General features: G+C 47.4%; 1 protein-coding gene across 1 annotated transcript; it reads left to right on the forward strand.

Annotated features, from left to right (window-relative positions):
* The first annotated feature begins 4,586 nt into the window (after nucleotides 1–4,586).
* On the forward strand, nucleotides 4,587–12,339 carry LOC116876702 (UL16-binding protein 1-like). Its single transcript, XM_032873000.1, has 5 exons — nucleotides 4,587–4,599; nucleotides 8,516–8,779; nucleotides 9,013–9,288; nucleotides 9,928–10,059; nucleotides 11,807–12,339. Exons 1-4 carry the CDS (start codon nucleotides 4,587–4,589, stop codon nucleotides 10,050–10,052), a joined length of 678 nt encoding a protein of 225 aa, XP_032728891.1. The 3' UTR covers nucleotides 10,053–10,059; nucleotides 11,807–12,339.
* The last annotated feature ends 1,782 nt before the right edge of the window (nucleotides 12,340–14,121 follow it).

Genomic DNA, 14,121 nt, shown 5'->3' on the forward strand with positions numbered 1-14,121 from the left:
AGCTCCTGCTCTTTCCTCAGATATTTCCTGTCTTGGACAACCTTGGCTCTGAAGGGGAGAGAAGAGCCCTGGTATTTCACTTTTCCTTGGCGTCCCTACTGGCAGCTTCCTTAGATGCAATGAGGCTCCTGTGACAGTTTCTTTAAAGCTTTGCAGGCTTTCTCTGAGCCATATGTCAACGTGCTCCCAGTGTCCACCGACTTCCCCTTTGCAAAGCCACCCGCACAGTTTGTTCCACTTCCAAGTACAAAAATCTGAATTGTGACATTGAAGCGCATTGAAGTTGTGAATTGTGGCATTCTCTAACTCTGAAAGTGGGGGAAGGTCTGAGGTGTGCACAGACTGGAGCCTAGCCTCAAGTGGAGTTTCCCTAGGTCCTTCAACAAATGCAGGTTTCTCTCCTGAAGACCCGAGGATGATGTGAAGACCAGAGAGTGCAGCTCAGCTTGGTAATAATCAAAACAATGAGCAGACATATTTTCACTTTCTCTTTCTCCTGGAGCCCTGGGAGTTAGCTGTCTCTTAGCTGGGACCCTGGTCATTGCCAGCTGTTTCCTACTGAAGGCACTCTCTGTTGATCACCTATATTATCCTACTGGTTCAGGGTACATGGAAAAATTATTTCCTTATTTATATAATATTATATATTATATAATAATAATTACTTATATCATATTATATTATATTATATTATATTATATTATATTATATTATTTCTTTTTATCTGTTGATGCTTATTTCCCCAAAAGTTAATGGCTTAGAACATCAATAATCATTTGTTATCTCCCATAGTTTCTGTGGGTCAAGAATTCAGGAGCAAGAGCATTGGCAGGTTCTGGCTCAGAGTCCCCCATGAGGTTGCAGTCAAATGTTAACTGAGGTTGCTCTCATCAGAGGGTTTGACTGGGGTACAGGGGGGATATCAGGCATACAGGTTCCACTGGTGCTTCTAAGCTGGATCCCTCCTATGGCTGTTGGCAGGAGGCCTCAGCTTCTCATCACAAGGAATTCTCCATAGGACTACTTCAGGAAAATGACAGTTGGGGGTCCCCTGGATGGGTCAATCAGTTAAGCATCTGCCATAGGCTCAGGCCAAGATCCTAGGAGCCCTGTGTCAGGCTCCCTGCTCAGCATGGAGTCTGCTTCTCCTTCTCCCTCTGCCCCTCCCCCTGATGGTGTTCTCTCACACTCTCTCTTGCTGTCTCTCAAATAAATAAAATCTTAAAAAAAAAAAAAAGTCACGAGAGTTGGCTTTCCCCAGAGTGAGAGAACCAAGAGGGAAAGGTGGAAACATCAATGTCTTTTGTGATGTGGACTAGAAAGTCATGTTTTAGTATTTGCATTCTATCCTGAGAGTTGCACCCATCATCCCTGTTCAGTATGGCAGGGATTACACAAGGGCATGAGTACCAGGAGGCCAGAATCACTGAGAGCCATTTTGAGGGTAGGCTGTCACCATTCTTTTACTTGGGTCTTCCTTATCTTCACAAGGCTGGCCCTGTGGACAGAGAGGGACAGTACACAACAAAAGTGGGAGTCAGAATCCAGAAGGAATGCCTCAAACAGAAGTTATTTGGATGGCACTGGAATTGAGGAAAACATAAGGAAATATTTTTTCCATGTACCCAGAACCAGTAGGATAAGACAGGGGATTAACAGAGTGACTTCAATAGTCACTCTAAGAGTTGGCATTGGCCAGGGTCCCAGCTAAGAGGCAGCTCCCTGTGGTCCAGGATAGACAGAAAGGGAAACAATAACTGCCTATTTTCTTTTTAAGATTTATTTATTTATTAGAGAGAGAGTGAGCACAAGTAGAGTGAAGGGCAGAGGGAGAGGCAGACTCCCTGCTGAGCAGGTAGCCCAGTGAGGGACTCCATCCTGAGACTCCGGGATCATGACCTGAGCCAAAGGCAGATGCTTAATCCACTGAGCCACCCAGGCACCCATCTTCCCATTGTTTTGATTATTACTGAGCTGAGCTGAACTCTCTGATCTTCACATCATCCTTGGGTCTATAAGAGAGAAACCTGTGTTTGTTGAAGGACCTAGGGAAACTCCACTAGGGCCTAGGCTCTACCCCGTCTCTGCACACCTCAGACCTTCCCCCACTTTCAGAGTTAGAGAATGCCACAATTCACAGTTTCAATGCAATTCCATATCACAAGCCTCTCCTCATGGCAATCAGTGTATTTGGCCCTGTATTTTTTTTTTTCAAAATAACACCTTAAAATGAATACATTTACTTTGTTTTAGGAGGATGTACTTGGTTCTCAAAAACCTAAAGGAACTAATATTTGTACTGAGGGAGACCGACAGTACCACTTGTTAGACCACACTGGTCAGAGACGTTAAAACACAAGAGAAGCCATGCTTGATTCTCTCCAGGAGGGGATTGAAGACTTCATGGGAGATAAATCCTGGGAGAATATAGTATTTAGCCAGGTAGGACAATGGAGAAAGTGATTTCTGGGGAAAGAATAAAGATAAAGAGCTGACAGGCATCTATGAGTCAAAAATATAAATTCAGGATTACTGGACCATGAGTCGTTGTAGAAGAAGATCTTATAGCAAAGAGAGGTGTCAGGAGAACAGGTGGGAAATATCTGGAGTCATAGATGCTGCACAGAGAAAATCCACAAGACACCCCACCAGTAATCCATCCATCCATGCACCCGTCCATCCATCCAACCATCCATCCATCCATCCATCCATCCATCCATCCATCTCTGCATTTCCTAACATATATTTTCTCTCTCCCCACCCCATGTTCAAAAGGGGTAGTTTGTAGCATTCTTAGCATTCTAGGTCCAGATCCAGAGAATATTCCATGACAGATCCAAGGTGCTGTATGAGCCACTCTGCCATTAGCATAGATTCCAGCAGATTTAATGGTGCCTGAGGTATCAATGGTAGATAGGGATGCTATTGGTTTCTACAGACTTTTTTTTTTTTCATTTTTCACATTGGAACAGGTTTTATTTAGATTAAAAGTTTTTCAATTAAATTTTTAGTTTGAGATAACTATACACTAAATTCATCGACAGCTCATAGAAATAATAGAGATGTCCCAGGTATTCCTTTTCTAGTTTTTCTCAAGGGTAACAAATTACAAATACTGTGGTACAATATCATACCCAGGATACTGACATGGATACGATGTACATCTTATTCCAAGTAAAGATAATACTGGAGCCTTTGACAAGGCTTTAGGGGTAGGGCACAGTGCAGACCTCTTAGGATTTGGAGCAAGGCCCTGCCATCACCTACAGATAACTATTCTCTTTTCGAAAAACCGATCTTGGCCTGCTCAGGGCCTTCATGGGGACTGAACACTGACTCTGGGCCACCGAGGCACCAAGCAACCTGGGCTGCCCCTCATGAGCTTGGTGCTTTCTGGCCCATCAAGTCTGAGAGTGGGTAAGCACAGCAGCACTCCATCGTCAAATGGAAACAGTAAGTACATGATATGGCCTAATCAGGCCCTGGGGCATAAGCAAGTTACATGAATAGGTTGCTTGAATGCTCATGGTCCCCATTCCTACCCTACGGCCTCCTCTCTCCCAACCTGTACCTATGGCCTCATGGGAAACTCCACCTATCAGTGACAGAGGAAGACAGGACTGGTGTTGGGTTTCCAGATGCTTCTGTACGATCCACAGGTACCACCTGAAAAGGAACAGCTTCAGCCTTATAGCCCTTCTCCAGACTATTCCCGAAGGACAGTGGGTAAGGGAAATGTTCTGAGTGGGTACGGCGTTGGGCAGTATCCTGGGTGGTACACTTTCCTGGGAAGGAGAAATGCACACATATGCAATTAGATGCATATTTCAATGGTTTGGCTGGATAGCCAGGGACTTGGAAAATCCAATTGGAAACATGGTGACATAGAAATTTGGGGGAGAGGTATGAGGATAGAATTCTCTGAGAACAGAAGGATATTTGTGTCCCATGGGAATGCTCCCCAAAGGGTGACCTCAGAAGAGGATTTTAAGCATCAAGTAGCTAGGATGACCACTCTGGGGCTATCAGTCAGCTTGATTCCCCAGGCAGCCCACATTGCCCAGTGGGGCTCAGGAACAAAGGGGCAGGAATGGATGTCAGGCACAGGCTGAGTAGCACAGACCTGCATTCACCAAGGCTGAGTGGGCTGTGCCCACTGCTGAGTGCCCACCCTGCCAGCCGCAGAGACCCACACAGCCCTGATATGGCACCGTTCCCTGGGGTGATCACCCCGCTGGCAGGTTCACGACCCTGGACCACTTCCATCACAGAAAGTCACAGTATTCCTCTTTTTTGAAATAGATACTTACCGTGATACTGGTTTGTCTTCTTAGCCTGCAATGTTTTTGCCAAAACTACCATCCGTGGACCTACAAAATTCTTTATCCCACCCTCACTGTCTTCCTTAACTTCTTGATTCTGATCAAGGAACTCGGTTCACAAGAAAGGGAATGTGGCAGTGGGCCCATTGCTCATGGACTTACTGGATTTACCATGTCCATCCGTCTGTCCACCCCTTCCACCCCACCTTCGGAAGCAGCTGGCTTGGCAGACTGGTGGACAGTGGCACTGCTGGCTAGGTGGTAATGCGTTGCACGGGTGAGGCCAAGCCCTCTGGAAAGAAGGCTGTATATGCTGTGAGTCCAGCTCCTCTCCCTGGGATTGAACCCTAGACCCTCTCCTCTTAGCTCCTGGGTGGATTCCTCTTCCAGTTGGCATCTCACAAGGAGCCTGTGCTGTTCTCGCCCAAATGGGAGTAATGTCTGCCACAGGTGTGCCTGTCCTCCTCCCCCCACTCGCGGCCCCTCCTCCCTGCCCTGCCCTATCCTGCAAATAATCTGTGCAAAGTCAGGCTGATTTTTCTAAAACCCTCCAGCATCAAGAAGTCTTAAGTCTTGCTTCCCACCAGGCACTCTCTCCCTCTCCTGTCCTCCTCCTCCCATCTCCTGGTACTACTTTTTCAACCATGTTGCTCTTTTCCATCTTCCTGACTGCCCAGAGGCCCACTGTCACTCAACAAAGGACCCGAGGCAGAAGGGAGCTTGGGGAGGATTGGTGAGACGGGGAGAGGCTTCTATTTAGGATCCCACACCCACTTCCGCCCTGGTCTTAACCCTGTCTCCCCGCAGGACCTTGGTATTCAATTTCCTCAAAAATTTTAGCAGGTTGTCCCCAAACCTTTTGCCCGGCCCACTCTGGGAGGTGCCCTAGCTTTATGCCACTTACTGGGGCCCGGTTGTATTTCCTGAAATATTTCAATCTTCTCTTCATTCACCAGTCCACCCTGTCTTTTCTGTCTTCATTCCCACTTTCCAAATAATCCCTTCTTGTGGTCAAAAAGTATAAACTTCCAGTTATAAAATAAACAAGTCATGAGATGTAATGTATAATATGGTACATAACTATAGCTAATAATATACATACAAATATTGACTCTTGTAGACCTCAAAATAATTTGTTATATGTCAGTAATATCTCAGTAAGAAACGTTAAAGGTAAATGAAAAGAAGGGATGATTCTTTTTTTGGTGGTGCAGGGATGGGATGATAGATTCTATGCCTTTTGTTATGGGTTGAATTGTGTTCCCCCAAAAGATATGCTGAAGTCTTAACTCGTGGTTTGGGAAGGTGATTTTATTTGGAAATAGGGTCTTTGCAGCTGTATCCACATGAAGACGAGGTAATTAGGGTGAAACACCGTCCATAGGACTGTTGTCCTTGTAAGAGGGGACCAGAGACAAACAGGGAGGAAGTCATGTGGATACACAGAGGCAGAGAAAGAAGCCAGCCCTGTGACAAAGGAGACAGAGATCAGAGGACAGCCGCCTGGAGTCAAGGAATGCCAAGCATGGCAGGAAACGTCCAGAAGCCGAGAGACAGAACATGGCTCTGCGGATGCCTTGCTCTCAATCTTCCAGCCTTCAGAACTGGAAGAGAAGAAAATCCTGTTTTGTATTATTTCTTCTTTTTAAATTTATTTTTTATTGAGATATAATTGATATACAGCATTATATTAGTTTCCGATGTACAACGTAATGGTTGGATATTGTATATATTGTGAAATGGTCAGCACAATAAGTCTTGTTTTGAGATCCACCCTCTCAATAACTTTGAAATATACAACACAGTACGGTTAACTACAGTGAACATGTTGTACACTATATCCACATGACTTTTTAAAGTTATAACTGGAAACTTATATCTTTTGGCCCTAAGAAGGGATGATACTGATGGTGGAAATGAAGATTTAAAAGATAGGGTGGTCAGGACAATGGGTTGAAGAGGAGCCGACCGGTACTATGAGAAAGGGTTGATATATTCTAGGAAATACGGCCGGGAGTCCTAGGGCGGAGTCAACCTGGAAGTGATAAATTCTCTGCAGAAACCGCAAATCGCAGTTAGAGTGTTGCCGCGAGGAGCTGACGTGGGAGAATGGGTTGGTCTGGGGGCTCCAGCGTCCGTCTTGTTCTGCTCTGGTTTTTCCTGCCGATCTGTCCTACAGCAGACTGCAGCCGTGAGTTCAGAAGTGGAACCCGGGGGTGGGAGCGAGGTGTTGGGGAGTGAGCAGTAAGACCGGGGAGGGGAAATGGTGTCCGCGGAGCGGTTCTGGAATCTTCTCGCCCCGATGGCACGGAGCCCCTCTCCTCAGTTATTCTCTGAGGGCCGCTTTCTGCCTGGAGGGTGTCTGTGGGCGGTTGTTACCTGGGCCAGGAGAAGGACTGAAAACAGAGGCAGCTTCTGGGCACCTGGGTGCCTCAGTCGGTTAAGCGTGGGACTCTTGATTCGGGCTCAGGTCATGATCTCAGGGTCCTGAGATGGAGTCTCAGGCCCCTGGGGCTCTGTGCTCAGTTCGAGCTGTGTCGGAGATTCTCTCCCTCTCCCTCTGCCCCTTCCCTCTGCACTTTCTAAAATAAATAATGAATCTTAAAAAAAAAAAAAAAAAGGTGGGGGTTGGGGAGGAGGAGGATGAGGATGAGGCAGGTAAGAGGAATCCGAGGGCTAGGGAGAAAACTCAGAAAGTTCCGCCAAGCGCTGGGGGCCAGGGAGCACAGCGGAGGGAGAGAGGGCACCGCGGGAAATCTGTGGTCCTCCCCAGCCTCTGGAGTCTCATCTCTGAGCCCAGCCGAACCTAAGCCCCCCAGGGGCACTGACTCTGGGCATGATCTGGGGCTTTCTCAGGGAGGGGACTGCCACAGGATCCCGTGCTTGAAAGCTACTCCCCCTGCTCTCCTTGCATGAGTCACCGTCCCCACTGCCTTTAACCAGTCCAAGTGTGATGGACTTGCCCGCACACTTGGGCAGTGGATTACCCCAACCCCCCTTTCCGTGGGAGGCCAGGCGCTCCTTCACCAGCACCTCCCAGCTCAGGGTGCACGGCTCTGATGTCCTCAGAGAGGCCTTCCTCACTCTCAGTCCCAGGCGCCTGCAGCCTCTTTTACAGGGTGTGAGTTCCCCTTCTGTGAGTGCCATTGCCTGCCTGGAACATTAGGGCTCTCTTCTTGATACTCAGATAAGGATGTCACAAAGGGCACAGAGCCCATTTTCCCACAGGGCTCTGTGGTGTGGATTCTAAGGGTCCTGGGGCCCAGGGAGCAACCCCTTCATCCATGGATTGCCTATGGCTGCTTGCCAGCTACAAAAGCACGTTGAGTGGTTACAACAGAGACCTATGCAATATTCAATAGACACAGAAAATCTTTGCACCAGGCTGGCATTTCAATGAAAATCGAATAGGGTTCATGCACATCCTTGCATCCTGAGAGAGGCTTTAAGTTTGGTACTCATCTCTTTCCTTGCATCCAGGATAAGGTATTTTTGTATTTATTTATTTTATTTGTAAAGAGTCCTACAGACCTGTCCATGAGCATAGTTGCAGGACATGTGGTTTCGTGTTTGGCATTCCTTGCTATATCTGTTCTATCATATGCACTTCTCTGAGCCTTCTATCTGCCTTGGTTATGCCTGCTATTCTAGTCTGTGCAGTGTGGACCACCCTTTCCAAGCTTCCAAGACCCATCCTAAGGGCAGGTTATCAGCATCTCCAGGGCCCTGCTGAGTCCTGTGATGCATGGTCCTGAACTCACCCTTCTCTGACTGGAGTCTGTCCTCACCCTGCCCCCACCCTGACCCAGCTCCTCAGGAGCAGCCCCCTCCCTGCCCCTCATCTTCCTACACGACACTGGCCTGCGTCCTGACAGTCCTCGGACATGTAGACCTCTTCTTTCCATAGCCTGCCTGGCCTGTGCCTGGAGTGGGTAGAGACAGAGTGATGCTGGGTATCAGCCTGGTAGGCGTGGGTCCTATCTGGGGCTATGTGGTCTCCTACCAGGCAGAGGCATCCTGATCCTATCCTAACAAGGGAAGAGCACCAGCCTCCAAGGCTAGGGGAGCTGCTGTGCAGGGACAGTCCTTGCTCTGTCTTGCCCACATTCTAGTGCTGTCACCTGGATGGCAGAGGGGTGCCTGCTGCTCTTTTACTTCCAGCCCCAACCTCCACCTGTGTTTTCCCTTCACAGATGCTCTCTCACTTTCCTACCATTTTTTCATCACATCTCAGGCTAGGCCTGGACAGCCATGGTGTCAGATTCCAGGCCAGATCAATGGCAAAACGTTTCTTTCCTATGACTGTCAGACCAAGGAGTTCAAACCCATTGGTCCTTGGGGGATGAAGCTGAAGGACACAGCATTTTGGCAGAAACAGGAGGAAACTGTGAAACTCCTGGTGGAAGAGCTCAGAAAGAAACTGCTGGACATCAAAGCAGAGAATTTCACTAAGATCGGTAAGTCTGAAGGCCCAGGGTAGAAGGGGAACACTTTGGCAGGGCCAGAGAGCTATTGTGGTCATGTAAATCTTGGAAGTGGGTCCCACACATGCGGCCAGCAGCTAGTGTAGACAAGGAGGCCAGAGCAGGACCAGGAGGGCTGGGAGTGAGCTGAGGAGTGCACAGCGGGTGGGACAAAGGATTGGTCAGGACCAGAGGCTGACTTGTTCCCCCGCTGGGGGCGGGTGCAGGTTCTCTCACCATGCAGGGCAGGCTCACGTGTGAGCGTGGGGCCGACGGACACACCAGAGAATCCTGGCAGTTTTGCTTCAATGAGCCGATAACCTACCTCTTTGACCCGAAGAACAGAAAGTGGACAGTGGATCATTCTGGAGGCCAACAGGTTAAGGACATGTTGGATGGTGACAGAGAGCTGACCAGGCTGCTCGTGAGGACCTCAAGCGGAGACTGTCAGAGCTGGCTTCAGCAAGTGTGGGAGCGCTGGGATGAAATGCAGGAGACCACAGGTAACTCAGAAGACTGGATGGACTGCTGGTTCTCCTGAGATGAGCTCCACCTGCCCCACAGTATGGGCTGTGTGCGTGTGTGTGTCAGTGATGCATACATGATGAGTTGTTCTTAGGAGTGAAAGGGCCACTAGTATGTCCTAGCTACCTTCCTTTCCTGTCTCACGTCCTGGCATCTCTCCCTACTGCACATACCTTTGGTCCTTTCACTGTCGATTTCTTGCTGGCCCCAAGCTGAAGGCATCATTCCGTTTCCAGAGATTTACTTTTTACTGTTCCCTTTTCTGAGCTTCATTGTTGTTTTTCGTCTCCCCTGCTCTCTTTCTTGAAATCCTTCAATGCCAGGTGAAATGTCAGCTCCTGACAAAATGTCTCTGTAACCATCCATACATATCCCCTCCTCTTCTGTCACAGCAGGAGTGACTGTCTATATGAAAAGCCTTGCTTCCCCCATTAGCTGTATGATCTGCATGAACCGCCCTCCCTTTCATCCTCAGGACTGGTCACAGTGGCTGCCACAAACATGGTAGAAGGAGGACATCTGGGCTGTAGGATTACCTGGGGCAGCAGCAGTTAAAGACTTATGCCACCAGTTTGGGGATCCAGACCAGGGTCCTCACTATTGTGTTTCCATTTCAGGAGCACCGGCCACAACCCTGCATGTAGCTCTGGTCAAAGGCGCAGCCATCAGGCTGATCTCTTCTGTCTTCCTTGTGGTCCTCACGCACTCAATCCTCCTTGTCGTTCAAGGCATAGTCCTTTGAGTAACAGGTACTGTGGGCAGAATTGAGTCAGAAGTGAGAGGCAGATGGCCTGAGGTGAGCACAAAGAAAGGTGAATAGCGAGCCCTTGTCCTATTGCCTGAACCTTCTCACCTGAATATGAGACCAGATGTGTTGGACTATATTAGCTTCTCCCAAGAAAGAGACTCATTAGGAGCTGCTGATGTAGAGGTTGAGGTAGATAATTATTACAAGGGATTGGCTCATGACTAGGGGGTCTGTGAGTTGGAGAAACAGGGAAGCTGGTGGTGGGGTTCCAGCACAAACCTGAATGCCTGAGAATCAGGGCATCAGTGGTGTAAGTCTAGGTCCTGGTCCAAAGAACAAAAAGAACAAAACTAGGTCCAGGAGTGCTAATGATGAATGCTGAGGGCAGGAGAAGGATGGCCCAGCCAAACTGAGAGCAACGTCACCTTTCCTCCACCATTTGTTCCATTCAGGCCCTTGTGGATTCGATGAGGACAGTCTTCCTTACTCAGTCTACTGATTCAAATGCTCATCTCTTCCAGAAACACTCTCTAGACAGACCCAGAAAGAATGTTTTCCTAGCTACTGGGGCATCCCTTGGCCCAGTTGAGTTGACCTGTAAAAGGATTCTTACATTGCTTGATAGTAGTTACCTGGGCAAGCTTAGCCTTGAGCTCTGATAGCGCCTCGCTAAAGCTGGTGGGAAAGCACAGGGCTCTCCCTTCCCTAACCCCAAACTTTACATCCTGTTTTTGCTAAAAGGATTGAGCAAAATCAGGCCTGGCTCAGACCAGCTTTTCACCTGGGGAGGCGCCTGAGTGGGGGGTGGTGTACAGACAGTAGGAGCATCGGGGAGCATCGGGCATGGATAACACTCTGGTTTGGGGAAGAGCAGCTGGTGGCTGCACGTGATGTGTCCTAGGGATGGGGACCTCTCCATGCTGCATCTCCATGCTGAACCAAAGAAGAGGGGTGGGAAGGCTGTTGCCCACCCAACCAAAGGCTGGCTTGCAGGGTTCTGCTCCCACACAACTCAGCTTGGGTGGTGGCAGCTAAGACAGAGGGCCCATGGGAGACTCTCCAGGATGAGATTCGAAGGCCCGAGCTCCAGGGAACCCTGGGATATCTGGCTCAGCCCTGGTCCTCTCACCTGGCAGCTAGCCTCCTATGGAGCCCAGAGCCCCAGCCAGCTGAACTGCCCCTACCTTGAGCAGAGGTGCCTCAGAGTGCCTCAGGAGGGGGCATTGAGTTGCTGTTGGAATGGGATGCTCTCACCTGACCAGACCAGGAAAGGGTGTGGCAGGGCAAGGACAGTCATACTCAGACCTTGTGTTCAGCTACCAAGACGAGGAGAGGCTGAAGACAAGGGAAGATGGATCTTTGCCTGTAACCTTCCCCAAGGCTACAGGGACCAGGATCCAGGTCGCTTTCTGGGTAGGGCGCCCAGCTACTCTCTCAGGCCTTCCCACCAGAGGAGGGCCAGGATCTATGTCATGGGAACAGATGACTCATTGGTGGCTTTAGTCTTGAGCCTAGGTGTTCAGGAGTAGGGCCTGAGGCTGACTGTTTTGTGGTAATGAGGGAAGAGTTTGGTCAGGCTGCTGGACCCAGGACTTGGGTGGCCCAGGACCGGGGGGGAGTGTAGGATGATACTCGACCCTCAATGTGAGCTGGACTTTGAGCCAGGCAGTAACTAGGGAGGGAGAAGCCCAGGAGAACTGACCCAGGATTTCCTCAGCCACTGGAACAAGCTCCTGTTTCTCTTTTAGAGGCTGAAATTGCTAAAACAAGGGCCTGAGGATGTGCTCTCCTGCACCTGCTCTCCCTTCTGGTGAGTGACCTTCTACCTGCTGTCCATGTCCACCAACGGGACTTTCGATCCCTATGGCGAAAGCAGAATCCTCCAGTTCTCTGGGAGATTGTGATTATGGTGGAGATGTAGTATTTCCCTGCCTTCATTCTCCGTCATGATGATCCACCTCTGCACTTTTTCTTAACACTGATGTTCTGGTGCTAACTGTTGGGATTCCTGAACTTGGCCTTCTAACTGCCTGAACAAGAATTCTGAACAAAGAGAATATTTCCCAAGTTCTCCTTTGGTACTGGAAATCAGACACTTGTCAATATCACAAGCTGCTCATTGCTGAAAGAATCCTGTGTGAAAGTGGAGAATCTCAGGGCTTCTTTCTTTTGAGACTCAGATCTTTTAAATAGAACAAGATTATATTTATGATAGTTTATCCTTTAAACTTTAATTTATCCTTTAAATAAGTATTTAAATAAAATTTTAAAGGTTACATTATTTCAGAAGTTTACATTATAACGCAGTGGAAATAAGTGGCATTCAGTCTCTCTGAAACCACCTCTCAAGTAGTCATCTGTAAGTGTCAAACATGATCCTGACACTCTGGGTGCAGAAAAAATTCTGGAAATGAAGCAATGAGATTTGGATTTCTCCGACCAGACATCTCCAGTAGTGACTCTCCTTTGATTCCTCCCCTCCAACTCACCTCCTTCAAGGCACAGTGAGTCTTCAAGAAGGAAACAGATCTGCTTCTAAAAGTCGCGATGCCCTTCAACAGGCGAATGGATAAAGAAGATGTGGTCCATAAAAATAAGGGAATATTACTCAGCCATCAGAAAGGATGAATACCCAACTTTTACATCACATAGATGGGACTGGAGGAGATTATGCTGAGAGAAATAAGTCAAGCAGAGAAAGTCAATTATCATACAGTTTCACTTACTTGTGGAGCATAAGGAATAACAGGGAGAACATTAGGAGAAGGAAGGGGAAAATGAAGGGGGAGGAATCAGAGGGGGAGATGAACCATGAGAGACTGTGGACTCTAAGAAACTGGGGGTTTTGGGGGGGAGGGGGGGGGGGGGATGGGTAAGCCTGGTGGTGGGTATTAAGGAGGGCACGTATCACATGGAGCACTGGGTGTTATATGCATACAGTGAATCATGGAACACTACATCAAAAACTAATGATGTGCTATATGGTGACTAACAAAGCATAATAAAAATAGTAATAAAAAATTATTTTATCATGGACAAAGGATGAGTATCCAGAATATATAAAGAGCTCCTACAAACACATTGCAACAAGTATGGTTCTCCAAAGCTGCAGTACATGGCAAATAAGCCTATGAAAAGATTGAAAATCTCACAAATAAGCAAGAAAACTCTACTTGGAAGGACAATGGGAATGGACAAAGGTGGTAAAAGGTACAAACTTGCAGGTATGAGACTCATAAATTCTGGGGATTAATGTTTAGCATAGTGACAATAGTTAATATTATTGAACTGTATATTTGTTCTTTTTTTTTTTTAAAGATTTTATTTATTCATTTGACAGAGATCACAAGTAGGCAGAGAGGCAGGCAGAGAGAGAGGAAGAGAAGCAGGCTTCCTGCTGAGCAGCGAGCCTGACATGCTCGATCCCAGGACCCTGAGATCATGACACAAGCCGAAGGCAGAGGCCTTAACCCACTGAGCCACCCAGGTGCCCCTATTTGTTGCTTTTTTAAAAAACACAAATATCTATTACTTTAATATATTAAAAATTCAACTTGAAAGTTGAAATATTGTATTATATAACTTGTATATATTGTATATATTATATATTATTAAATATATATTATATTGTTATATCGTTATATTATTATAATACATATTGTATATATTGTATATTGTATATATTATATAACTTGTATATAATACAATAAATACTGTATTATATAACTTGAAATATTGTATTATATAACCAGAGCGTATGAAGGGGAAAAAGCCAGTGATTGGAAACTGAATCTTACCCAGAAAACTCAAAAGGAAACTTTTTATTTTATTTTTTTTTTTATTTTTTTTTTTTTAAGATTTTATTTATTTATTTGACAGAGAGAGATCACAAGTAGATGGAGAGGCAGGCAGAGAGAGAGAGAGAGAGAGAGAGGGAAGCAGGCTCCCTGCTGAGCAGAGAGCCCGACGCGGGACTCGATCCCAGGACCCTGAGATCATGACCTGAGCCGAAGGCAGCGGCTTAACCCACTGAGCCACCCAGGCGCCCCAAAAGGAAACTTTT

The sequence above is a fragment of the Lontra canadensis genome, unplaced genomic scaffold (assembly GCF_010015895.1).
Source record: "Lontra canadensis isolate GAN:19392208 unplaced genomic scaffold, GSC_riverotter_1.0 scaffold47, whole genome shotgun sequence".
Classification (NCBI taxonomy): Eukaryota; Metazoa; Chordata; class Mammalia; order Carnivora; family Mustelidae; genus Lontra; species Lontra canadensis.

Excerpts from the sequence above, each read along its gene's own strand:
- LOC116876702 (XM_032873000.1), top strand. Across the intron at positions 8,780-9,012 it reads AGAGAATTTCACTAAGATCG|GTTCTCTCACCATGCAGGGC; the intron begins GTAAGTCTGAAG and ends GGGCGGGTGCAG. Across the intron at positions 9,289-9,927 it reads TGAAATGCAGGAGACCACAG|GAGCACCGGCCACAACCCTG; the intron begins GTAACTCAGAAG and ends TTTCCATTTCAG.